The following is a 25291-nucleotide window of genomic DNA, read 5'->3' as shown; positions in this document are numbered from 1 at the left end:
TTAACCCTTAAAATATCCTGATACGATAGGATATTTTTTTGGTACAAAATAAATCACGATCACAAAAACCGTAATTCAATTTTAACGTTATCAGTTCTGCGATTTCAAAGTAACAAAGATGGCAAATTGTAAAAAGTACCAAGTTAATAAAACTTACTTAGCCGCTAATATTAGGCAAAGTCTAACTTTTGTTCGGTTCCTACAAAATTGTCCTAACTTTAACTCGAAATTTCACCTGAGCCATTAATTACAGCACACACGGGCACGTGCTTATGGACGTTAACAAATGGTTTGAGACTACCAAATTCTGAGAGTTTATGTGCTTATTATATACTAGCTTGTTCACAGGGCTTGCCTCGCGCACTTTGTCATTTGTCGCAAATACGGGTACCTATAACTTTTCAAAAGTAAAACGGGTCTGCGCGTATGAAGTCGCGGGAAAAATCTATGCAAAGCGCACCTAAAGTTTTAAGGTATCTTACCTCTTTGGAAAAAACTTTTTGCGTAGGATTTGTCGATAAAATATATACATAAATAGATAGACAGTCAAGGAAACTCCATATTGGAGTTGAAGTGGTCATACCTCTTTTATTGCGCACATATTTAATTTATTCAACCGTGAACTTGGCCGAGTCGCCGCGGCCTTACATCGGGTTAGCGCGTCAATGTCAATGTCAATTTAAGAGCTTGTACTTGTAGCTTGTAACGTCATTCTACAATACTAGAGAATTTGGAATATTATGTGACGTTCGAGGGGAAAGGCCGCAATGAACGTACAATCAACAACATATCCAACCGACCCAAATTTACACTGTATACAGGGTAACTTGATATGCCTGTTGTATCTTGATCTAAGACGTTCTGGCATATCATTCGATCAGAAATACCCTAAACGGACGACCTTGTAACAAGAGAATTATGAATATGAAATAAGCAAAAAAAGTATGCAGGTATCGTGGAAAGAGAAAGAGTGATAGAAGGGGCGTTATTTTATGTGTGTATGTATGTATAGAAGTGGTTTACGAGGTTGTTGTCACCTCAATTCTTTTTTATATTTGACAGCATTATAACTGCACAGAAAACTGCGTGCTATCAAATACGACGCATCATTCGAGTTTCATGTACAAATCGGCTTTTCTATTGTCTTATTTTATTCCGATTTCTGTTAGTACATAACAATTATACAACTTACTTTACAATACAATTATTGTTGCCTTTGAAATACGGAAGTGTTTATGTTTTAACGCTAATGTAAGTACGTAGTTACTAGACTACCTCTAGACTTTGTAATTGTCTGTGGGCGTATAAATTATTTCCTGGTTTTAGTCTACGCGTCTAGATATATCGTCCGCTTGTGGTATTTTTATTGATAATTTAAGAATTTTTCTTACTCTTAATTCAATCTTTATTGCACGTAAATTCTTTGCCAAAACTTTACGCAACATACGAATTAAATGTCAATCAAAAAATATTTTGCTCCCGTGATAGTAAAATATATTTAAATTGGGTGATTACCTACTTAATCTTAATTATATCCATACAAAATGTCTTCAAAGACTGTAAGTATAAATACAAATAACAATGGATTGATTACCGTGATTTCTATTTATTTCACATGAATTGTTAACGTCCAATACGACATAGAATATTTTAAAACTTATCCAGTGTTCTAATAGGGTTTTGAAAAGCGATATCCTATTAACATTAAACTAATCGAGGATGACCGCTTTTAAATTGGCAACCTTAAGAATTGAAGGTTGAGCATAATTACAGGTTAAACGTGCAATTTTGGTATAACGAAGATAAAACGAGCTTGTTTTAGTTTAAAATGGCCTTTAAGTTTTATCTTATAACTTAAACACATCCTTTTCAGTACTCCAAACTATAGACACATTAAGTAATAGATATAATGTAAAAAAGAAAACAAATTATGAATAAGGATTTTATTGATAATCTCAATAAATCAATGTGCTGGTTACTATATGGATAGTTGCGAAATGGAATAATCGTGAAGAACTGTCAACAGTAATATTAATACTATTGTCAAAACTGACTAGGGTGTGACGTTATCTATACCGAAATGTGACGAGGGCAGCTTTTCCGATGCGATATAAATTTTTCATATTTTTATCTTAGTAAGTAGAACACGCTTGGGTGGTGAAAATTTCGAAAAAATCTTAGCCCGTTCTGAAAAAAATTGTCAAATATCGTCAAATTTGGTCGAGTAATGTTTGAGTTACGACCAAAAATACGAAAACACAAATCTTTTCTTTTTATAATATTAATATGAAAGTATGGTTATCATTTATTTTTCTTTTTGTTCTCAGTGTTACAATTTAAGTTAAAAATATTTTTTTTTTAAATAATACTTTTTACGATTGTTTTCCTTTATTTCAGTAGCTAAAGAAGTTGTCTATAGTGATCTTATGAATCACGATACACTTTTAAAATCATCTGTACCAACAAGGTAGCAACTTAAAGACTCGTATTTTAAAGCCTGTGAATCCTCAATTTTACCATTTCGATAATGACGGCGAGACGAGGTGGTAGTGACAGCTCATCAGTCTTCGTAAAAGGTTTTTCGCCACCCGATAATGCCCTCAGAACGTTATTTACGCGTGAAAAAAAGTACGTTAATGTTGCATTCATAAAAAAATTATAGTGCTGCTTCATTAAATATTTTTTTTTATTATCAACATTCCGTTTTCCGTATCCTGAATGTGCAAGATTACATAAGATGTTATTTCTTGAAATAATAACGCACAAAATATGAGTAATTTTTAGTTATTTTCTTATTTTACACTTAGGTAGATACTATTTTTGTACATAAGTAGGAAGTTCAATAGGTAATTATGGTACCTTGGTGAACAAATAACCACATAGCTAATAACACTTATCATTATTAACAGATACGCAATCGAAATATTTATAGAACTGCATTATTAAATATCAAATAGATATCAAATCCAAGGAAATGAAATACTGATAAAGTATCCGCTGGCTATAAATCTTGAAAGGTATCTATCATGATAAATCAAGCAGTTTACACAGCTGCCACTTCATGCCACAGGCTGTGAACGCGACAATACTACACACTTTGCAACGAACAAATTATACCATACTACACATTACGCCTGTGACAAATGACAAATCTTTATTTATTTATTTATGTACACAAAATTATATACAGGAGCATTTTATATAGTTATAAAAGGTATGTCTTTCTCCGTACTCCACACTTTTAATTATGAAAAATTGCATGTAGTTCGATTGACTGGTATAACTTTAAATAGGTAACTGTATAAAAAAATCTTGGTAATCTTGAGTGTATCATTTATCTTTGAGTGTCTGCGATGGTTAATGAATGTTAGCAACGTATTGCCTTTTTATCCACGATAAATAAGCAAAAAGAAAAGCTTTACATAGATAATGTAGGATAAGTATTTCTGGAACTTCCTTACTGATATAAAAGATAGATAAATCATTTGTTTTATTGACACACAATATATAACAACTTTATACTAGTGCCTATAAGTAGCACAACCCCAATAAGAAGATACAATTCTACAGTCTCGTTACTTTATAGTTTTCAGGGCCTCATAAAACTCTGAGAGTACGGATTTCCAATCTGTTTGCGACGTGCCGCCACATTTGGCGAGGACAAGTAGCTGTGAACATAATAGGTGCTAATTTTGATAAGGGAAACCTTGGAGCAAAAATGGAACATTTCGGCCTCTTTACTGACTAACCAGATTGATCGAGTCTTTTCATAAATATACGTTGTTCTTTTTTTTTGTTAAAAAAATACTCCATTTTAACTTTTAAATTATGGAGTGGTTTAGTTTTTAAAATTTAAAATCATGGAATTTCGGCAGTTTTGGAAAACGCTTAGCCCCTTTTACAATGACTGAATAACTTTCGACACCGGTTAACTATTAATCTGTGCCATGAATCATCCTTTTTTTTATGGATTATGGTATGGCATTATGGATTGTCACTGCTAGCGAATTTTAGACTTATTTTGTGGTAAAATTAATTTTTAAAATACCTACCTGTTCGCGTTCATTAACAATTTTATCATTAATTGACTTGTATATGTGCGCCAATCAAAACGATCAAAAAAGTAAAGACTTCTAAATTTAAACGATTCGAATATATGTAAATGAAATCACCAATTAAAATGTTTATTTATACGTTCGTTAACATATAATATTTAAAATCATCTTCGTGGCTGCCTCACATTAAAATTGCACACGATTTAAAAATTGTAAAATTACGCTTAAAATTTTTGTAACTCTGCAAAATTAAGAGTCATTTGTTTTCGTGCGCCACTCTTTCGATTTTGGTCACATTTTACGCAGTAAAAAGTATCGTGAGCCAAGTATAAGTTTTGATACTAAATATTTCATTTGCTCATAAAATTATGTGTTTACTTCGTTTACTTTTATTTAAAACCCTTCATTTATTTTCCACCAAAACAATTTACATTGGTTTAACGAAACAACTAGGTATGCAATATTTTGTTGTAATAGATTGCTTTAGATTAAAACTGATGGAATGCAGTGAGCACCATATAAACATGGTTATGGTTACGACCTACTTATCGGCGGCTCTGTCTATTGTAACCACGTAATAAAGGGCTATATGTGGGGCTGACTGACATAGAAAATGGCCACTCGCCACTGCCCTAATTCCGATTGAACAGAAATGAGCCGTAGTTACAAGATCCCGGTCTGATATATTGCTTTCTTGTTACTGAAAAGAAGGTGGCGTGATTGGTGATTTAGAACGACTTTTTATTCGTAAAAGGAAAATAATAGCCTCTAAAGAGATGAAATAGAAAAATGACATAAATAAATTTACTTTCTTAAGATTTTCCTGTCGGTTACTGTAAAAAATTTCTTTACAAATAAGTAGAGCCCTTGTACTAAGTTTCTCCTTTATCTAAGTTCTAGTTTTGTTTATTTTCCTTGATGTAAAAATAAATGTGTAATAGTAAAATATACACTAGCCAAAAGCAGTTTTCAAATATCTACTCCGTCTTAGCACTATAGATCACCCATGTAAATAACCACGTAATAGAAACATAATAAAACACATTCTTTTAAAATTCTTTGTGAAGGGTTGTGTGGTGCACGATCTTTTAGGTCTTAAAGTAATTGTAAAAAAAATTTCATTGGACGGCCTGCCATTTACCTCCTGTCAAGAGGTGTCAGCAACCTGTCACTCTTTAGTCTCAATTCCGATATTAAGCCATACAGCTGAACGTGGCTTATCAGGCTTTCGCGACTGTTATGGCTCTGTCTACTCCGCAAGGTATATATTCTTCTTCATTTTGCCTACGTTTCCAGCCTGAAAATACGAGTAAATAATCATTGTTTGAATCAAAGTCGACCTTTTATGGCGTATCGAAGGCTGAGTTGTAAATTTTTATGACCCGAACGATAAGATATTTAATTGTTCGTTACCCTAATAAAATATATATGAGTGCCTTAAGTGCATTCCTTTATACCTTGAGGTAAAAACCAATCCTACTACCAGATATTTAAGAATGTTTTTAAAAATCATTCTAAAATAATTGGTTTGTTGTCGAAAGATGACATCATCGTCATCCTCTTGGTGACCCGTTTGCCTTCTCATCTCATCTGGTGAATCATCGTCATAATATCTCAAAGAGAGGTGGTTTCCTAGGGAGGAGCCTGGGAAGAAAAAGTAATCTATGTCTTTCCCCGTACCTTCTCCACACTATAGGTATATCTTTTTCTTCTTTAATTTAAGACCTAACTCATGTCGGTGGAGTTAAGTGGAGCGGCCTCCATTGATCTTTTGTACGGTAATTTTTTTGAATGGTATATCCATTTTTTGATAAAAATATTTATTCTTTGTCTTCCTCTTCTTTCCTTCGAATAGTAGAAGGAAAAATTAATTAAAAGAAGAAAGAGAGGAAGAGGAAAGATATCGAATGGTCCTCTTCTTAAAGTTCCACCACACAGCAACTGCAGAATTCATGGTAAGAAGAAAGATGTAGTCTCTGCCTACCCCTCCAGGAAATAGACGTGATTTTTATATATGAAAATCTATGATAGTCCTGTGTATAAAAATCCAGTACCGGGTTAGCAATTAGTGGGCGATTTTTCCACACAAAAGCAGCTTTCAAAGCTCTGTCCCGGTGTTGACTACATTGTCGGGCCTGTGCCTGAGCAAACCTCCCGTTTCATCTCTCTTTTTTCTGTTTGTTACAAAAGCAAATATTGGAAGGTATTTTTTGTGTTTTGTTCAAAATCATCACTTATTAACGCTAAAGCTAGGTTGTACCCGCTTAGGCCCTGTGGAAATTTGTCGCCCTAAAATTAGCTGTTTTTATTATACAAATGTTACTTTAATTAAAGCAATGTTGTTAAAGCATAAAGCAAGGAAAAATTGTGTTGTCGCCTATATAATAAACCAAGTTTTTTATCACAAAATCTTTAAGACCTGGACAAGATATGCTCTTTCTGTATTTAATGTCTACCAAATGTCATGAAAACTAATCATGTAGATTTCGTACCGAAAGTAAAAGTATAAATATCTGGCCTTAAAGGACTAAGCAACTGAGACAAACAAAAAAAAATGAAAGTGAGCAAAAAGTTCGTTATCACTTTTCATGACTGTGCTCATAACCGCGCGGAGCCAAAATGAGTTACTTCTATATCTTACAAATATTAACCAAAGATAATATACATCAATCAAATTATCGCCATATACGGGTAGACGCACGCTATTCTACAATCAAGTGCACCATAAATATTACGTATTAGTACTGTAACAGAAAAAGGAACAGTACACATACGTAGTACAGATTACTTTCCAGAAGAGTTGTTCGTTATATTAAGTAGAAGAATAAATATTACTAATATATTTTTTAATTTTTTTTTGTTCAAAAAAATATCATAAATATTAAAATAACTTTTGTAAAAAAAAAGAACCGCCTCCAATCAATATCAACAATTGCGGATAAACTTACATACCTATATACTTACATTCAGGCACAAACAGAGTACCGCCTTTTTCCGAAGGCGGTTAATCAGCACACCGTCCGTACGAACGATTTCGCAACTAACCCTCGACGAATTTATAATATGAGACAAAGCAGTTTGAACTAATACATTAGTGCTTGATAAATATTACGTTAAAAATTAATAACATTCACATAACGCGTTGGCAAAATATACTTACCCGTTGTGAACACCCTTACTTTTCAGTCCCGCCGCGGCCGCCGAGGGCTGCGCGGGCCTCTGCTGAGGCTCGGAATCGCGGAACCGTGTAATACGAATTTCAAATCGAGTAATCGAAACCAAGTATTATTGAATATTGATACTTCATAATCAAAATCGAGAACATTTTTGTTTTAATTTTTGTGGTTTGTTGGAGATTGTGATATTTTCTGAAAATATTTATGGATTCTTTTTTATTATTTCACATACATATAATCATGTCTATATCCCATGCGGGGTAGAAGAGCCAACAGTCTTGAAAATAATGATATTTTACACATGTGAGATATTTAATATTTATAATAAGTAATCGAGTATTATGCAAGAAATGTAGTAGGTTATCAGTTGCAAAATAAAACTATTATCTAATAAATAATCACGGAAGCAATCCGAAATATAAATTTGACATAAATTATATTCTATGATGGATGTTACTGATAACATAATTTTTATAAGATAATTATACTCATTCTACGACACTTATAATTGAACTATATGATATCTAGATTAGATAGTTTCAATATTTTTAATACTGTTCTTTTCAAATAAAAAATTTTTCAGACAAGTGATCAGTGTGTAGATGTAGGATTTAATTCCTTTGCTAAATTCCAAACATTGAGAATTACAATAGCTGTCCTCATTCCACAAGTCCATACTTATATACATGTGTTTATATAATGTAAAGAGTAGAGATTCGTTTTTTGCATAGGAATTATAATTAAAGTTATTAATTTAACCTATATTAATATTTTGTTTATAACCGGTAAATTAAAATCAAGATAAAATATGGGACACGAATATACATGTCATACAGTAGAAATGAAGACTTTATTTCTTAAAATACCTAAGGGAACGAAGCCCGGCATATAGTTTAATCTTTTTACTAACGTTACTAGAGTTTCATCCACGCTTCATGTCACGGATTAAGGATAATTTCAAGAAAATTAGGTCAGATATATTACTAGCAAGCTCGTACGGTACGGTGCGAGAAAATATCGTGAAACCTGCACATTAAGCCAACTGGATATATAACCATGAGCTAATAATATGGATTTTAACCTTTTTCCTATTCTTTTCCTCTGCAAGGCTGCAGTGGTCAGACGTATCATATTAACTAGCGGTGACATGACCTAACACAACACTTGAGTTAAGCATATGGGAGTCGCGTTGTGTAAAAACCTGAATTACCTATCCTAGGATCATGTAGGCAGGTCTATGGCTCCTCACCATAAAAAAGAATGATGATTACCATCTCTGACAAGAATAAGAGAGGCAAACGCCCGTAAATACTTTTGCAAAATGTTGTGCACAAGAAACTATTTACAAGTAAAATGTAAATGATGGAAAGTTAACACATAAATGATTTATTTCTTCTTGTAATGTCAGCTGAGTGCGTATTTTTTAAATTCCTACTTTAGCGAATCTTGGAGCATACCCCTATTTTGCCTTAAGAGGGAAAATTAATCTTTTTGTTACCAAAGGTCTTGTACTTAGACCTTTTCAATAGCTAAGTTCAGGAACGCGGTTTATGTGTCAAGGGCGCGTTCTTAACGTCTTTCACAGTTCCACAATGATGAATGACTTTGTGACTTGTTTATTTTGCATTAATGTCAAATAAATGACCCTAGTTTACATGGTTCTCGGGTTCTATCCTAGGAGGCGGGGCAATGTTTGTTTATTAATGACAAAAGACGGAAAGCAAAGACTGAAATTATGAAGTTTTTAATTTATTTAACTATTTTGTATTATCAAGTTATCAAAAACATTTATTCATAATTCGTAATAAAAAATATAAGACATGAGAAACTCAATAATTGTTTATGTGCCATTTTAAAAAAAAACATTTACGTAAAATATCTAAATAGATATAAATATTTATTTAAACATTGTGCCTGAGGATGCCACTTGAAAATTTAAGAAGCGCTCTTTCAATTAGAAAATTATGTCAAGGCATTAATTTAGGACAATTGGGGACATATGTATGTGATGTTATGTGGTATGTGAATGTCAAGATCAAAAATTTTCCTGCTCTAATTCTCTAAGACTTGCATCACTGACACATACATATGTAAATGTAAATTACGGCCTCTGTGGCGCAGCGGTAGTACACTTGTGACACCGAAGGTCCCAGGTTCGAATCCCGGCCAGAAACATAGTACAAAGGTACAGTTTATTTCAAATGAAATATCTCCCAGCAGACCCGTTAATGGTGAAGTTAAAAGAAAGGCAACAAGCGTGTGCATTAATAATACATTCAGCATAAAAATAAAATCACTCTTAATACACTACATAAAAAAATAAATTACACCGATACACTAAATACTACTTAAATATTACTACAATAAAAACTACTTACTTACTTTTTTTATTATTGGAGATATTTTTAATGATTTATCTCCGGATATCTTTATCACCTTATTGTAACGTCTCTCATTTAAAAAAAATGGATAAAGAATCTAATTAAGTATGTGTATTTTTGCGTACAAACTATTTATATCATTTCATTTCCTTATGCCCGCCCATCCTAATGATTTCCCGTTAGGTATATTATTTATTCAACTTACGCGATTACTAAACACTTGTGCAAATTGTATCAAGATAGGGATCGTTTATCATTATCATATTTATATCATTGCAAATATAAATAATGATAATGAAATCCAAGCAATACTCAACAGCACTGCATGATCGCATATAAATATGCCGCATGTAGTTTGCCGCATTTTGCGCATATATTTTAATGTAGATAGCGTTAGTTTGTTTAGTTACGCGAACGAGGTTTGACATTCATCCCTGTGTTATGTGTAACAATTATAAAAAAAAGTGAACGTGTGTCTCTAAAAAGTTTTTAATAATTTAATCTATCTTTAAATTTTTTTTATGAAATTAATTATATTTACTGATGTATCTTTTTTATTTTCTTACACTCATTTTTAAGTGGTACTTACATAAAATTATTTTACTGGATTCCTGTCGGTTATATTAATTATTCACATTGTTTCTATGTGAAGATAATTCCATCAATAAATTTATCTATAGATAATAAAAAAGCATGGCGAGAGATAAGAGAAATAACGATTTCTTGCCATCGCGACTGTGTATGACATGGATTAAAAAAGTATGTTACTTTTTTGTTAGTTAATAGTGTAACTTTCAAATTATCCAAAATTTCTTTTTAATCGGGCTACTAAGCAATTTTCTTTTAACATTTTTTTATATAATGTTCATAAAGCAAAAACTTAATGTTCGTTTTCTTTTTTCTCGGTTTAAATGTTGCAAAGATTTCCCTAAGGCAAATATGTGTGCAATGAACTAATAAATGTGTGCATATAGGGCCGGTGGTTTTAGGACTTATGAGATAGCAAAATGGAGCAAGTTTTATTGAAAATTAAAATTTAATAGTAAAAAGAAGTAGCTGATCTCATACTCACACAAATCTTAATTTAAGTAAACAATTTATTACATTTATTCCACACAAAACTTTTTTAGGAAACAGATGATTTTTTTTAATTAAAATAATTTTTTTTAAGTTTCATTATTTTAGAAATACAGATTGTAATTGGACAAGCATCCCACTAGTCTAGTCTTCCAAAAACAAATAAGAATTCAATTAATATAGTGAAACGATAGTGAGTTTAGTATACGTGTAGTAGCGTAGTAGTAAAATGGAGATGATCCGGCTCGCTTTGTTTCCGATCGTGCTTACTATTGGACTCACTTGCCTCAACGTGAAAAGGTACGTTATAAACTGACCAATGAAACTGATAGTTTTTAGACATTTACCAAAGCACAGCTTTGAAAAAAAGGGGCCTTACAAAAAACACACAGATGTTTCTAATTGTTATCGACGAGAAAACAAAATTTTAAAAGTTAAAACTCTAGTAATAACATGTATGAAATCTCATGAAAAACGAATGGAAATACCCAAGCCGTCATGCATTTTCTTGTCTCTTGCTGCAGTTCTGCAGATGACCTTAGTTCTTGTTGTGCGAGAGTTCTTGAATCAGATTGATTGAGACCTCAATCATAAAACGCTGAAAACATGGCGCTAGTCGAACAGCTGGCGTTGGCTTTAAATTAATGTAAAGATATTCTCAGCAAAGAGTTTGTACCGAAAGGCCAAAAAGATTTTTATATGAAAATAGCCTTCTTCGCGTAGTTTATACGCCCTATCCTTACATATACTAACATTATCTCCCATCCTTGCCCACAGGAACTCTTACAGTCGAAGAGGTGTACAAGGACAGAGACCAATTCGCGGGCTTGGTCCGCGAGGTGGCAGCACCAGACGTGGGCCGGATGGGCATCGAGATCCTGTCGTTCACGATCAAGGATGTATACGATGACGTCCAGTACCTGGCCAGCCTGGGCAAGGCGCAGACGGCGGTGGTGAAGCGGGACGCCGATATTGGGGTGGCGCAGGCTAACAGAGACGCTGGCATCAGGGTGAGTTTGTAGTGCTATCTTGGATGAGAAGTAACTCGACAAAATTTCGCCAACATGGATTCCCTTTCATAATAATTCCCGGAAACCATAGAAAGCATACTCGTAAAGTATCGAGTTGCAAATGATACAAGCAGACCAAATAAAAAGAAAGCACTAAATTATTTTCTCTTTTGAATTATGACTAGAAATATTATTCTGTAATAACTAGGGACGGCGTACGATGTGCTAGAATTATGCAGTTGGTCTAAAATAATACTAGGAACGGTTCCTGTGATGATACCATTGTGAAACGGGTTCTTCATTTGTAAAGAATGAGCAAAAGCTGTAAGATATGATATACTCGCATTCTATTCTCGTGTGACACGTTATTTTGACTATATAGAATTTTATTGACATAAATTTCTTTTTCTGGGAATTCCCACGGGAGCGGGACGGGAACGAATTAAATCAAAAATTACTATCCGATTTCGGTGGAACTAGACTGGACCTATAGAACTTCAGGAATTACATAGGGTTCTTCCGGAAGTGGTTATTGCTATAAATAACGACCTACAACCGAATGTGAAATGATTTACTAATTTATCAGCATTCAGCACTATCTTTCAGTTTCTTGACAAAACAACGTTTACGTAAGTGCCTGTTGGACTAAACATTAGAATACTGATTGAACATTTGACCATGAAAATACACGTGCTGACCTTATCTCGTCGATATAGGGTCAATTTGTGCGATATTATAGTAACCCGGAATGGAACTCATGTATATTTGCACAAATCGTTATTTTTTATCATAGTATCAAGTTTCTTCTAAGAATGTTTTCCCCTCTTATTTAGATACATACATAAATCACGCCTTATTCCGGAGGGGTAGGCAGAGATTACATATTTCCTGGTATAATCTAGTCATAAAAAACATTTTTGTCTATTAAAAAACAAACAATACATAGGCGGGCGAAGTTGCTGGCAAAAAGTAATCCAATAATATTCTTAATTAATATTGCAAAAACACTAAGGTCTGTTACTTCATTGCGGTGACGCCTTGAAAAATAGTCTCAAAAACGTTCAGTTTCATCTTTTTACTTTAGACTTTTTGGGATTATACTGCTCTAATTACCGCTTCGATATGTTTAATACGTTCATACCTACAAAGGTGATTAGATGATGATGTAAATGAAAGAAAAATGCATGCAAAGGGCTTATTTAATTGAAATATTACAATAAAAACATTTTTTTAAATTATTCTTACATATCAATTTTTGATTGACTGACTAAGTTCTGCTGACTAAGTAACGTTCAGCTGAATACCGATCTACTTGACATTGATGTGCCTTAGTAAATAAGAGGAACATTTTCGAAAATAATCATAGGAATTTATTCGGAAATTTCTTCAAAGAAACGTAATAGCTAATCCAAAATATCAATACTATGGTTATAGATAATAAGGGTTTGAATAAAACATTAGCACTAATTGAATGGAATCGGATTGGATAGGGGAAGGAACAGCGAGCTAATGTTATTGCCTCTTCATATCGAGATTACACAGATAAAGAACGGAAAATATTAGGTTTATTCTCGTTTTATTTGTGGTTGCCCAATTTTTTTTCTAACTACGATGATATTTTCCATTACTTAGTAAATAAACCAAATGCATCAGCTGAACGCGGTCTTTCAGTCTTTTGGCTTTGTCTTCCATACAAGGGATACACGTAATTATATGTATGTGTGTACTTGGTTATGGTATTTTGAAATATAATTCGTACATTAAAATGCTTTAGGGTATCGGAATAATCAACTACATAGTATCAATTCTAATAACCAACCAATTTTTATGAAAATTAGCACAAATACGAGTATAAATAAGATATTCAGTAGTAAGGAAGTCACGGGAATGAAGATGCAGGAAAACGTAAGTCAAAATCAGAAATAACAAAGCATACTTTTATAAGCCTAGTCTTAAATAATTTCAAAAAGCCTGTGTCTATATACCTACCTTTTTATAGGCTGTATCTGATTGACACTATGCAAATCCCCCTCCATTTGAGAGCGTATCGCTTCATAAAATTGCGCATTTTTAGATCGCGAAGTGCACATCACACAAATGGAATCCATTTACGATTCCGGCCTTGTCAATATATAAAAAAAAAAACTGTGGAAACTTTGTATGTAAGACACGCATTTTAAGAAAAATGTGTAAAACTTATTCTCTTAGCGTTTTTATCGGTTTCTTCCTTCCTTGCTAATGAGGTATTTTACAATAAGACCAAGGTGGGAAAGTCAGGAAATTACGCAAAGCTTCTGTGAACCTTTGTGACCATGATAAAAGGGGAATCCAAACCCATGGTTACATATTCAGTTGCCTAAATGTGATATGACTATTATCAATTAAAAAATCTTGTTTCTTTAAGTTTAAGTAAAATATTATGAGTGGTTCTCCTGCAAAAATTGCGGAAGTCAAACGTGAGACACTTCATGTAAAACCTTACTTTACAGAGGGGTAAGTGTATTTTTACTCGAACAAACGAGTCGAGGAAGTAAACGCGAATTTTTATGTGATTTTATCAGCGCCACCTAGCGGTAACGCGATGGCACTCCCGTTTACTTGCTTGATGCGTTTCTCGAGTAAAACTCGCACTAACCTCTCCGGCGGCTCCGGTGACGTGAGGGCGCAACCGAGACTAACGGTCCAGGATGATCTCTTCTAGTCAACCAGTAAATAATTGAAAAAGGGATTTACATGACTATGAGTTGACTTTTTTTAATAATAAAATTATTTCTGTATTTCCAGGAAGCGGAATGCGAGAAGAGTGCGATGGACGTAAAGTATGCCATGGACACCAAGATAGAGGACAACACGAGACTTTACAAACTACAGAAGGCACAGTTTGACCAAGAGATCAACACTGCTGTAAGTAATGATTATTCCATGTATGAACACATTATTGAACAGGGAAAAGGGCATATAAAAAGGCAAATAGGTATATAAAAAGACAATACTAGGAACTTTAAAAGGAAAGGTTCTCTACTAATCCATTCCTACCGTTTTTTATCACGCGAAAATCTATTGCTTTTTATTATGATGCGAAACGGGACAGCGATAGTTCTTTGCGCGATAAAAATGACGTCGCGCGTGTTACACTTACTACGGGGGCTGTACAAAACAAATACCTAAAATAGACCTGATGTGATGTGTTCAGAATTTCCACCTATCCTCTCCTCCGGAAACCGGGCCTCATAAGATATAACGTGTTTCAGAAAGCCGAAGCTGCCTTAGCATACGAACTGCAAGCCGCCAAAATAAAGCAGAAGATTCGAAACGAAGAAATCCAGATCGAAGTGGTGGAGCGCCGCAAGCAAATCGAGGTAAGTCCAAAAAAAAAAGATTAGTTTAAATATACTAAAGACAACATTTATAAATTTAATAAAAAAAAAAGAAGAATAGATTTCAACTTACATTTCAGCAATCATTTAGTTAGTATATTATTTCGGAATATTCTTATTTAGTGTAAAAGTAGTACTTAGATATTGATTTATGGCTAAACCTTGATAAGTTTTTGACGAGACATTTTGTTAGGATTTTTCTTAATTCTCTAATAACAGGAATATGTTGTTATGTTCAGGTGGAGAACCAAGAAATCCAACGTCGTGAGGAAGAACTGATAGCCACCGTACGACTACCAGCCGAGGCTGAAGCTTACCGTCTGCAGGCCATCGCTGAAGGGAAACGGTTTGTTTTTTATTTTTCTTATCCAAGAAATATCTCAGATTGAAAATTATGTATACTTTCATAAATTAGTAGAATTATCCTGTGGTATTAAAGCTGGCTGAGAAACCTACGTGTCTGGTTCGGTAGTATAGTACCGACTTGCTGTTTAGTATCGTCATGGTGCACTCCAATCTATGAATGTAGATGTCCTTAGAAAGAAAAATTACTGAATTTTGCTGAAGACACTGTCACAAAATTTGTTATTTGCTGATAAATGTATTATGAATTAACCTACTCCAGACAGATGAAAACTAGGGCCAGTGGAGGAAGAATCTTTCTTTCCACCTTGAAGAACAGTCATTACTTAGGCCCTGTGACAGTGGAACATATTAATTATTAAAGGCATGACTACATCGATTTTTTATTTATTTTAAACCATCTGTGCCCGCAACTTCGTCCGCGTGGAATAGGCATAATTTTGGGCATTATTGAAGGATGAAGGCCTTCAAAGATGAATAATTTTCCCCGTTTTTTCACATTTTCCATTATATCTTTGCTCCTTATCGTTGCAGCGTGATGTTATATAGCCTAAAGCCTTCCTCGATAAATGGTCCGTTCAACGCAAAAAGAATTAAACTTTTAATTTTATTAATTGTTATATTTAGAATTAAACGCCAATTTTCAATTGGAACCAGTAGTTCCTGAGATAAGCGCAAACAAACAAACAAACAAACTCTTCAGCTTTATAATATTAGTATAGAATATTATAAACTTATGTCATCTTGTAATCATCCAGCACACAAACCGTGGAGACAGCCAAGGCGGACGCCGAGCGCATCAAGGTGGTCGGTCTTGCTGAGGCCACGGCCATCGGGGACGTGGGCAAGGCTGATGCTGAGCGCATGCTGGCCAAAGCTAAAGTCTACAAGCAATATGGCGAAGCTGCTATTATGGCGCTGGTGTTGGAAGCACTGCCGAAGGTAGGAGAATTTGTTAAAAATACCTTTTAACATAATTATACGTATGTGTCGGATGAAAGCCACGCACAACCTCTTCGCCTCTGTTTATCCTTAACATTTTAGATATTAAAGCTTTTTTTTTTATGCAGAGCCTAATGATTAGCCAATATTTTATTTAACTGATTGTTGGTTGTATTTTATATTTACGCATTATAAACAAGCCAAAACCCTCTCCAGGCTAAAATAAATATTGATGAAAAAATATAAGATATGCCTTGATTTCAAAAACAGAACACTTAACATATTTCTTTTTTTCTTCAGATCGCCGCAGAAGTGTCTGCGCCGCTGGCGCGCACGGACGAGATCGTGCTGGTGGGAGACACGGGGGCCACCGGCGAGCTGGCGCGGCTCGCCGGAGGCCTGCCCCCCGCGGTGAAGACCCTCACTGGCCTGGATCTCAATGCTGTGCTGAAGAGACTCCACCCGACCAATGGCGCTGGTAAGTTGTTTTAAATAAAAATATAATCCTAAAAATCCCGCTGACCCGTGGATATACATACATACATACATAAAATCACGCCTCTTTCCCGGAGGGGTAGGCAGAGACTACCTCCTTCCACTTGCCACGATCCCTGCATACTTCCTTCGCTTCATCCACATTCATAACTCTCTTCATACAAAGTCTGCGGTTTCGGGTATTTTTGACCTGACCCTTTACCGTTTCCCGTGGGCATATAGGCGGGCAATCCCGGGTAGTATGAAATCAGGACAAAGCCGATATAATTACAGATGGTTAGGTGAATGTGGCCGGAAGGCACGCCATTGCCAACTGGTCAAGTTAGATAATTTCTTGCTGTTGATGATGTTGATGTTGACGGTAGTGCCCCCGCCAAGACGAGCCAAGCGAAGCACAAGGGCTCTACCTACTTTTTCTACGAAAGGTTTCGTCGTTTTTTTATACTTTAGTTATTTTCGTCGCCCCACTTTAACCTTTTTTGTATACTTGTTTTCAGCCGAACCCAATTTGGCAGCTACGGCGAGCAAAAAAGTGGCAGCTTGTTAACTCATAGTGACCAGAAGAAGTCACCGATTTGTTTATCTAATTAAATCGATAAAATCGAGTGATTTTAATATATTTGAAGTTTCTTTTACTTTTAGTTGAAAGTAACAGAAAACACAAATGCCATACCTCTTTGAGTACAAATAGATTTTACTTTTTGTATTAATCTGATTTGTTCGATAAGTGTATATTTTAAAAATTTATTATTTAAGTTTTTCACATAATTCAATGATGTTACCATAATGGCAAATTAAAACTGAATTATTTAACTGTGACTGTATGTAATGCATTTATCAAGAATGTGAGATTTGAATCCATATGTATTTTTTTATGATTTCTGTAGATTATCTTTTAATTATCTTGGAAAGGCAAGAAAGTGATTTATTATTGAAATTGTATAATGGTACCAACCTTGTACTGAGATCAAAACTAAGTAGATTTCCAACATTTAATAGGTACTTTTCTAACTAGTACTAAAAATCAATACGTCTTAGACATAATTTAAAAACTGAATGTAAGTTACCTTAAGACAGTTATCACTCGCTTTTTAGCCAATCTTACCGTTTAGAAAAAAACCGCGTAAATACAAGGAGACTAGGGCCATTCAAGGATCTTGCAATTATTTGTCCAGTATTAGTTACACGATCTATAAAGTAAATCTGGTAAATTCCTTAAGTTACATTATATAAAATGGACCAAGATATTGTTTTCTATTTCACTTTCTTGTTTTACAGACATTACTCATAACAAGTTATTGTACACCAAATTAGAAGTAGTTATCGATGTTTACACCTGTAACTAAAATAATATATAGAACAATGTGTAGGTTTTCGTAAGATAGATTTTGTACCGTAGTGTCGTCTGTTTAGACAATGTGTTCTTTAAGGCACTGCCTATTTACTAGAATGTTTACAACTTGGATAGTTTGTGTGAGCATAGAAGCGTTATTTTAGATAAACATTGGAGTAAAATAATCAGAAATGTATGTATTCTTGTGAATGGATATTGTAGCAAAGGGAATGTTTTGAAGTGTGTATTTCGCCAAAAATTAAATTAAAATTGTTTTGTAATTAAAAAAAATCGGATGTGAATTTATTTGGATTATGTTATGATTTGTGTGGTATTAAAATGAAAATAAACATTTATTCTTCGAATAGGTTTTTTTATTTGCTAACTATTTATTACTTAAATTATTCTAATGTACAAATCGGCCATTTTTGTTGCATAATTTTAGTGTTGTGGGTTGTAAAGTTCGCCTCGGATATTTGTCTTCATTAACTGCAACAAAAAATAGATATATATTATATATATTTTTTGTCTTTTGCTACAAAAAGTCACAAAAATGAGTTCTTTGCTAGCAGCATCGGTAGGTACCTACTAGATAAGTTAAATACTATTCAGAACAAATAAACAATGTGCGATCTACTTATATCGTAATCAGTCAAATAATTCTTTGGTACCTGGTGTAAGTTGAAATAAGTACGATACCTCGACTTTCTGCTGATAACTGAGCTCTGTCTTGGACAAAACGTAGGACAGCTTAGCCAGCACCGCCTCTGAGGTCATGTCAAACGCGGGTACCACGCCGCACTCAACTAATAGCTGAAACAATTGAATTTAAGGGTGCCTTCCTTATCAATATATAATTAGGTTGTGAATGAGAACCGCGTGTTCAACTTTCTATTTTTAGGGTTCCGGTACTAAAATATAAAAATGGGGCCCTTTTACTAAGCCTTCGCTGTCTGTCTGTCTGTCACCAGGCTGTACCTTAAAAACAGTGATAGCTAGAAAGATGATTTTTTTATTATGTATTTCCGTTGCCGCTATAACAGCAAGTACTGAAAATTTTAAAATATATATTGAGGTTATGTCCCCATACAATAAACGTGTTTTTTTCGTGTAATTGCTCAATATTAAAAACGGAAACATTTAGACGTTTAAAATTTTCACAGGATATTTTCTTATATGTTGACCACTACACACACACATAGCCAAGAACAATGTCCTAACATTGCTTTTGGCTTCTCAGACCAATCATGTGACTAAAACAGAACTGAAAGGTCATATACTTTCTAGGGAGTCAAGAAAGAGTGCGCCGTTAAGGAGCAAACGCGAGAGCTGGCCATGATCGGTTCCTATAACTGAAAAGTTGTAAGAGCCCTAGGTGGTGGTCGTATAGCTCACTAGTCCAGTCTCATAGATAGCCTTCCCCAGCACAGTCCCGTTTATGCACTGCGTGACGTTGACCACTAGGACATTGTTCTTGGTGTCTCAAGTCACTCAGCTGACTAACACAGAACTAAAGGGATTTATAGGGAGTCGAGAAAGGGTGCGCTGTAAGAGAGCAAACGCTAGAGCAGCGCTCATCCCAAGATTGGTTCCTATAACTTTCCAGTTGGTTGTAAGAGCCCTAGGTGGTGGTCCGGTAGCTCACCAGTCCAGTCTCATAGATAGCCTTCCCCAGCACAGTCCCGTTGAAGCACTGCGTCACGTTGACCACTAGGACATTGTTCTTCACGGCTCGCTCGATCTCTCTGTAGATGTCGCGGCGTTTGATCGGCATGTTCCCATTGCCGTACGTTTCTAGTACTACACCTGAAAGCATTATATAAGTAAAATTGTAGAAATATTCCAGTAGACCATAGCAATTTAAAACTGTCTTTTATACCACTCCTTGCATCGTCAGTAGGTACTAGCTAACCTAAGCGAGATTCTCACACAAAAAATGGCTAGATAAGTGAAATTGAATGATCTTCTTTCAAATGCAATCTGCAAGCATTTTAGCGATCCATACACCATATTTCCTGCATATACTATACCTACCTTACTCATTCCACATTTTTTCAGATCAATCAATTTCACTTTCTCATCTATACTTATAATAAATCTTTTATATTTCTCATATGAACTCAACCTGATAATTTAGCAATTGTTGTTCACTACCAATGCTTTATTTTCCATACCTTCCATATTGTCAAATACAGCTCTTATTACTTCAGGAGTAATGGTAGGAGCAACCTTCAGCACATACACCTTTCTTGACAGTTTATCGTGGATTCGGCACTCGTTAGGGACCGACCCTGCAGGGTGAATCAGCATCTTCGGGTCCACATCCAAGGTGGTCTTGGCTTCTAGGAGCGGGGGGAAGTTTGGCGAGTCGAATGCGTGAATTCGTGTATTCGATACTTTCTTCACCCTGTAAAATAACAAATTTGTTAGGTGTCATACGAAATATCCTATAGCGATTATGGATATAATAATCGTTGATACACATACTACCTATATCAACCAAAGGTTGACGTAACCCATGGGGGGTTACGTCAACCTTTGGTCCTCCTGATAAACAGGGCAAAGAAAAAAAATCATAGAATTTTATCTTGTTTAACTGCCATTTTTTATTTTGACGATTTTTTCAAAATTTGGTAGATCTGGTAATTGTCTAAATATTTTTATCGATATTATGATTCCTTCCACTGACGTCAAAATTGTATCTCATCACTACTAATAGTTCCGAAGACTTTCCCGCTGATTTCCAAAATGTCGAAAATCAATATCTAGTAGGTAATTTTTACATCGCCAATATGAGATCCAGTGGTCTTACATCATTCACGTCAGTGAAGTAATCCTTCTAAGATACCTATGAACCTACGTACCTGATAATTCTCAAAAGCTTGCACCCAAAGAACAATGTAACTTCAGGTGTTATTGTTGCCACTGATTCTCACATACAATAAAAAGAGACGTCTTCTCCTGCTAGAAAGACATCGTTCTAAGAAACTTATATGCTCACCTGGTACCTCTGAAGAGCTTAGACCCAAAGAACACAGTGACCTCAGGAATGTGCTGCGTGGCAGCGATCAGAACAGCACAGAGCAAGTTGTTGCTGCCGTCGCTTCGGGGTTGGAATATCGGTATCTGTGAAATATAATCATCGATACTAGTAACTTTTAGCTCAGTAAGTACTTGCATAATCTAGAAATCTACCTTCTTCTAAATCTAAAGTATGTACATCTTTCTCACGATAGGGTTTCTCTGTAAGCATTACCAGCCGTTATGTGGCTTCGTAACAGCATGTAAGTGATATCAAGATGTACTGTTAGCTACGATTGCCGACTACCAACTAATACTGAAATAATTGATTTAAATTTTAAACACTAGTTTTAAATGGTAATGATTAGTGGTTGCTATCTAAGTCGAAACATTTGGATTGAATGTATTTATTTTTATCAGATGAAAAAAGGATGAAAGAGGTTCTCAAGTCCACTTCAATTCGCCCTATTCAAGATTAAGTTTTTAATCTAGTTAAATTTTTAACAGAAAATATTATTTTCAAATATATTTAATTTTTTTTCGCTAACTTTCGAAAAAACGTTAGGTAACATCATACCTGTGCTCCCGTCAGCACCACAGTCTTCCCCACCACCTCCAGCATGAACGACAGGATTGAAGCACCGTACGCCGTGGTGTCAGTGCCGTGCAGTACCACGAACCCATCATAATCGTGGTAAAATCTCTTCAAATATGAATAAAAGGAACGAATTTCAATTAGGATAGGCTGACTGCCTTTAATTTTATTTTCTTTTTTGGCGTCGTCTTATGTTCTTTATAATAAGTAATAAAAATAATAAGCGTTAAGGAGTATGATGGGTGTGAAATTGAGTGACAGGATAAGGAACAGCGTGATAAGGGAATGTTGTGATGTGAAAGAAGATGTAGTTACAGGAATAGAAAAGGATATGTTAAGATGGTTCGGTCATGTGGAGAGGATGAATGAAAGCCGGTTGACTAAGCAGATATACAAGGAGAGTGTGGAGGGAAAGGTCGGAGTGGGAAGACCTAGACGAATGTATCTTGATCAAATTAAGGACGTCCTGGTAAAGGGTCAGGTCAAAAGTACCCCAAACGGCCGAACTTGTATGAAGAGAGTTATGAATGTGGATGAAGCGAAGGAAGTATGCAGAGATCGTGGCAAGTGGAAAGAGGTAGTCTCTGCCTACCCCTCCGGGAAAGAGGCGTGATTTATGTATGTATGTAAAATAATAAATTATTAATTTGATAACATACGTAGCATAAATAGAATGACACTCTAAAATATGTTTAATTGTGCTACTTCTAACTTCTACGACTTCAAACTTTCCACACTGTTGACCGTTCTTCTAAAGTTTTTGAATTTTTTCATCATATGAAAATGACTAAGTATGTAAAATTGACGTAACGACAAGATTAAATATATATCAGTATGATTCATTCATTAAACATGAGGTAGGTTCTCCTGCAAAGGTTGCGAAAGTCGCTTCGTGTAACAACCTGACTCACCCAATCTAGAATCAATGGTGAAGGGTTCTCTCCAGAGTGGTGAGGATGTAACCGGGACTAACTCCAGGAAGAAAACGAAGGATTAATGATTTGAAATTATGGGCACAGTCTAATTTTACCTAAGAGGAAATTATTTCTCCTATCAAATTTACTTATCATCAGAGTTTATTCATAAAATCTTATCGTATTTAATTTCACAACATTAAGAAATCAAGAATGGAAATTTGTTAACAAAATGAGTCCGGTTTTACCTTGATGTCCCTGGCCATTTTGATCCAATCATCGAGTGTGAAGTCAGAGGAATCCTTCAGTTCTTCATATTCGTAAATTTTGTACAGTACTTTCAATTCTGTATCTTTTCCGTCTAAAGTAGAGAAATCGTTTTTTATATTTTCTTTTTATTAAAACTTTATACATGTGAAATGGACAACGGTGGTCTTAATGCCATATGGCATTCTCTGTCAGTCAAGCCAACTGCCACGTGGTCCTGGCAATAAAGAATAGGACCACCCCATCTCTTTCCCAAGGATGTCGTAAAAGGCGACTAAAGAATAGAAGAAATTTTAGGCGATGGGCTAGCATCCTGTGACTATTGGGTCTCAATTCTATCATTATGCCAAACAGACAAACGTGGTCTTTCAGTCTTTTCTTTTTCTTTGGTTCTGTCTACCCCGCAAGGGATCTATATCCCTTGCGGGGTAGACAGAACCATCTATCTATATAACTAAATATCTGTCTATACAGATAGGGATATGTCTATATTTAATGTATGTATGTTCAAATCTTTGCACCACAGTGAGATGAAATCCACACATAAAATATACGTTTTTATATAATAATGAAATGAAAAAAATAATTCTTACTCTTTCTGTTCAGTAAATACTATATAATCGTTCCTATTACCTATGACATTCTATTATATGTATAACTGATGGTTTAACGGAAAACCAATTGAACAAACAGACAAACAACTTTTTTTATTAATTTTTGGTTCGATATCGACCGTGTAACACCTGCTTACATTTTCAAAATTGCATCCCACACCATATCTACATCTAAAAATTATGACAAACAATTCGGCATTATATATTTTTTACGAGCACATACATATTATAAATATGTATGTGCTCGTATAAAAAACTTACCGGGTAATACCAGATAGTCCTTCACATTAGTATTGGCGAAGTTCTCCGTCCAGTATTCCTCATCGTGCAGCTGAGGCAGCCTCCTGACCACCTGCTCTATGTTCTTTTGTGGCACCAGAACTGTTATTGAATGTTATTAAATTTTAATGGATATTTAATAAAAAAAATTAAGAAAAATACCAAATATTGTTATAAATCCTTGTCTATTAAATAGTATTTACCCCTGTGGTTCCCAGAACTTTAAAACACGATCATCGCATCTCTTTTCCATTGGCGTAAAATGCGACTTAGGAAATAGACACATTCATCTAAAAACTAACTCATTGTTACATGAACGTTCTGTCTGTCTCTGCCAAATATCATCAAAATCGGTCCAGTTGCTTTTGTGTAAAAACAAACATACACACAAATATTCCATCTATATCATAATATTAGTATATATAGGTTTGTATGTAACCTGCTAACCGCTATGATAACCTATTTGCTTATGTTTACGAACTTTTGATTACGATATGAGGCAAGACAAGGGACTTATTTGCTTTGTATGTTAATACCCAATACTGCCAAATTTAGTTTCTGAAACAGTAAAGTCTTACTGACTATCAGACTCAGTAAACGGCACCTAAATTGCCATGTAATTAAAGTAAGTATGATAACGGCAACCTGTATACCTCGGCAATATAAACAATACTAGGCCACATATACTCGTAGAATTCATAAAACGCAACTCGTTTTAACTTTATAGGCGCAAATCTCTTGTGTTTCTTGAAAATTCCAGTGGCCTTTTCAAGTAAATGATGCATACAGCAAAATTTTAAATTTATCTTTTAACTCTATAAAAAAAGAAAGATCTATTCACATCTGAAGCAAATATAGCGCGCGTAGTTTCAAAATATCACCCGATATTTTTGAAACTGCGCGCATTTACATACCTATTTTGAATTAAAATTTCTCACCTCCTTTCTCATTTTTGAGCATTCCAAAAGTTCCTCCGGTGTATATAACTAAAATTCTTTTCATTTGCGCCATTTCCACACACTATTATTTGTTATTTTTCTACACAAATAACACAAAGTCGTTTATCAATGACCGACCTCAACACAAAAATATGTAAACGGGAATAACGCGCTTATTATAAGTAAATCTTCATATCAACATGATATAATACTTGTGCAATAGCATAAAGTCTTTATTAGAATCAATATAACTGTTATCTACGATTAAAGTGTATGTAAATTACATTTAACCTCGAGTCTAGATAGCGGCCGGAGAATTTGTTCACATCTTGCCTTATAGCGGAATTGTGTGAATATTGTGAATCCAGTCCAGTAGTGTGACCATATGTAGAAGGCCCTGCCTATTTGGCAGAACTGGTCTCTTTTAGCTTTCCCAATCAAGATATACAACAAA

General features: G+C 34.7%; 2 protein-coding genes across 4 annotated transcripts in view; one reads left to right on the top strand and one right to left on the bottom strand.

Annotated features, from left to right (window-relative positions):
* Positions 1–18574, top strand: part of LOC106134167 (flotillin-2) — a 187284-nt gene extending 168710 nt beyond the window's left edge. For 2 of the 3 annotated variants that reach the window (XM_013334139.2, XM_013334141.2), the window contains 7 exons: positions 11467–11699; positions 14484–14603; positions 14951–15058; positions 15316–15422; positions 16198–16381; positions 16682–16859; positions 17374–18574. In XM_013334139.2, coding sequence (XP_013189593.2) covers positions 11467–11699; positions 14484–14603; positions 14951–15058; positions 15316–15422; positions 16198–16381; positions 16682–16859; positions 17374–17423 — 980 coding nt within the window. In that variant the 3' untranslated portion in view covers positions 17424–18574. Of the gene's footprint in view, positions 1–7236; positions 7400–10783; positions 10990–11466; positions 11700–14483; positions 14604–14950; positions 15059–15315; positions 15423–16197; positions 16382–16681; positions 16860–17373 lie in introns of those variants that run through there. The other variant, XM_013334140.2, reaches the window with a different exon arrangement.
* Positions 18568–25062, bottom strand: LOC106134162 (L-asparaginase). Its single transcript, XM_013334130.2, has 9 exons — positions 24838–25062; positions 23882–24001; positions 22988–23100; positions 21808–21933; positions 21211–21335; positions 20384–20616; positions 19855–20015; positions 18909–19022; positions 18568–18698 (listed from the first exon to the last, which is right to left on the bottom strand). The coding sequence occupies exons 1-9, from the start codon at positions 24908–24910 to the stop codon at positions 18651–18653; spliced, it is 1113 nt and encodes a 370-aa protein (XP_013189584.2). The 5' UTR covers positions 24911–25062; the 3' UTR covers positions 18568–18650.
* Positions 25063–25291: the final 229 nt, after the last annotated feature.

Source organism: Amyelois transitella, chromosome 22 (assembly GCF_032362555.1).
Source record: "Amyelois transitella isolate CPQ chromosome 22, ilAmyTran1.1, whole genome shotgun sequence".
Classification (NCBI taxonomy): Eukaryota; Metazoa; Arthropoda; class Insecta; order Lepidoptera; family Pyralidae; genus Amyelois; species Amyelois transitella.
This window is presented reverse-complemented; position numbering and strand designations above follow the sequence as displayed.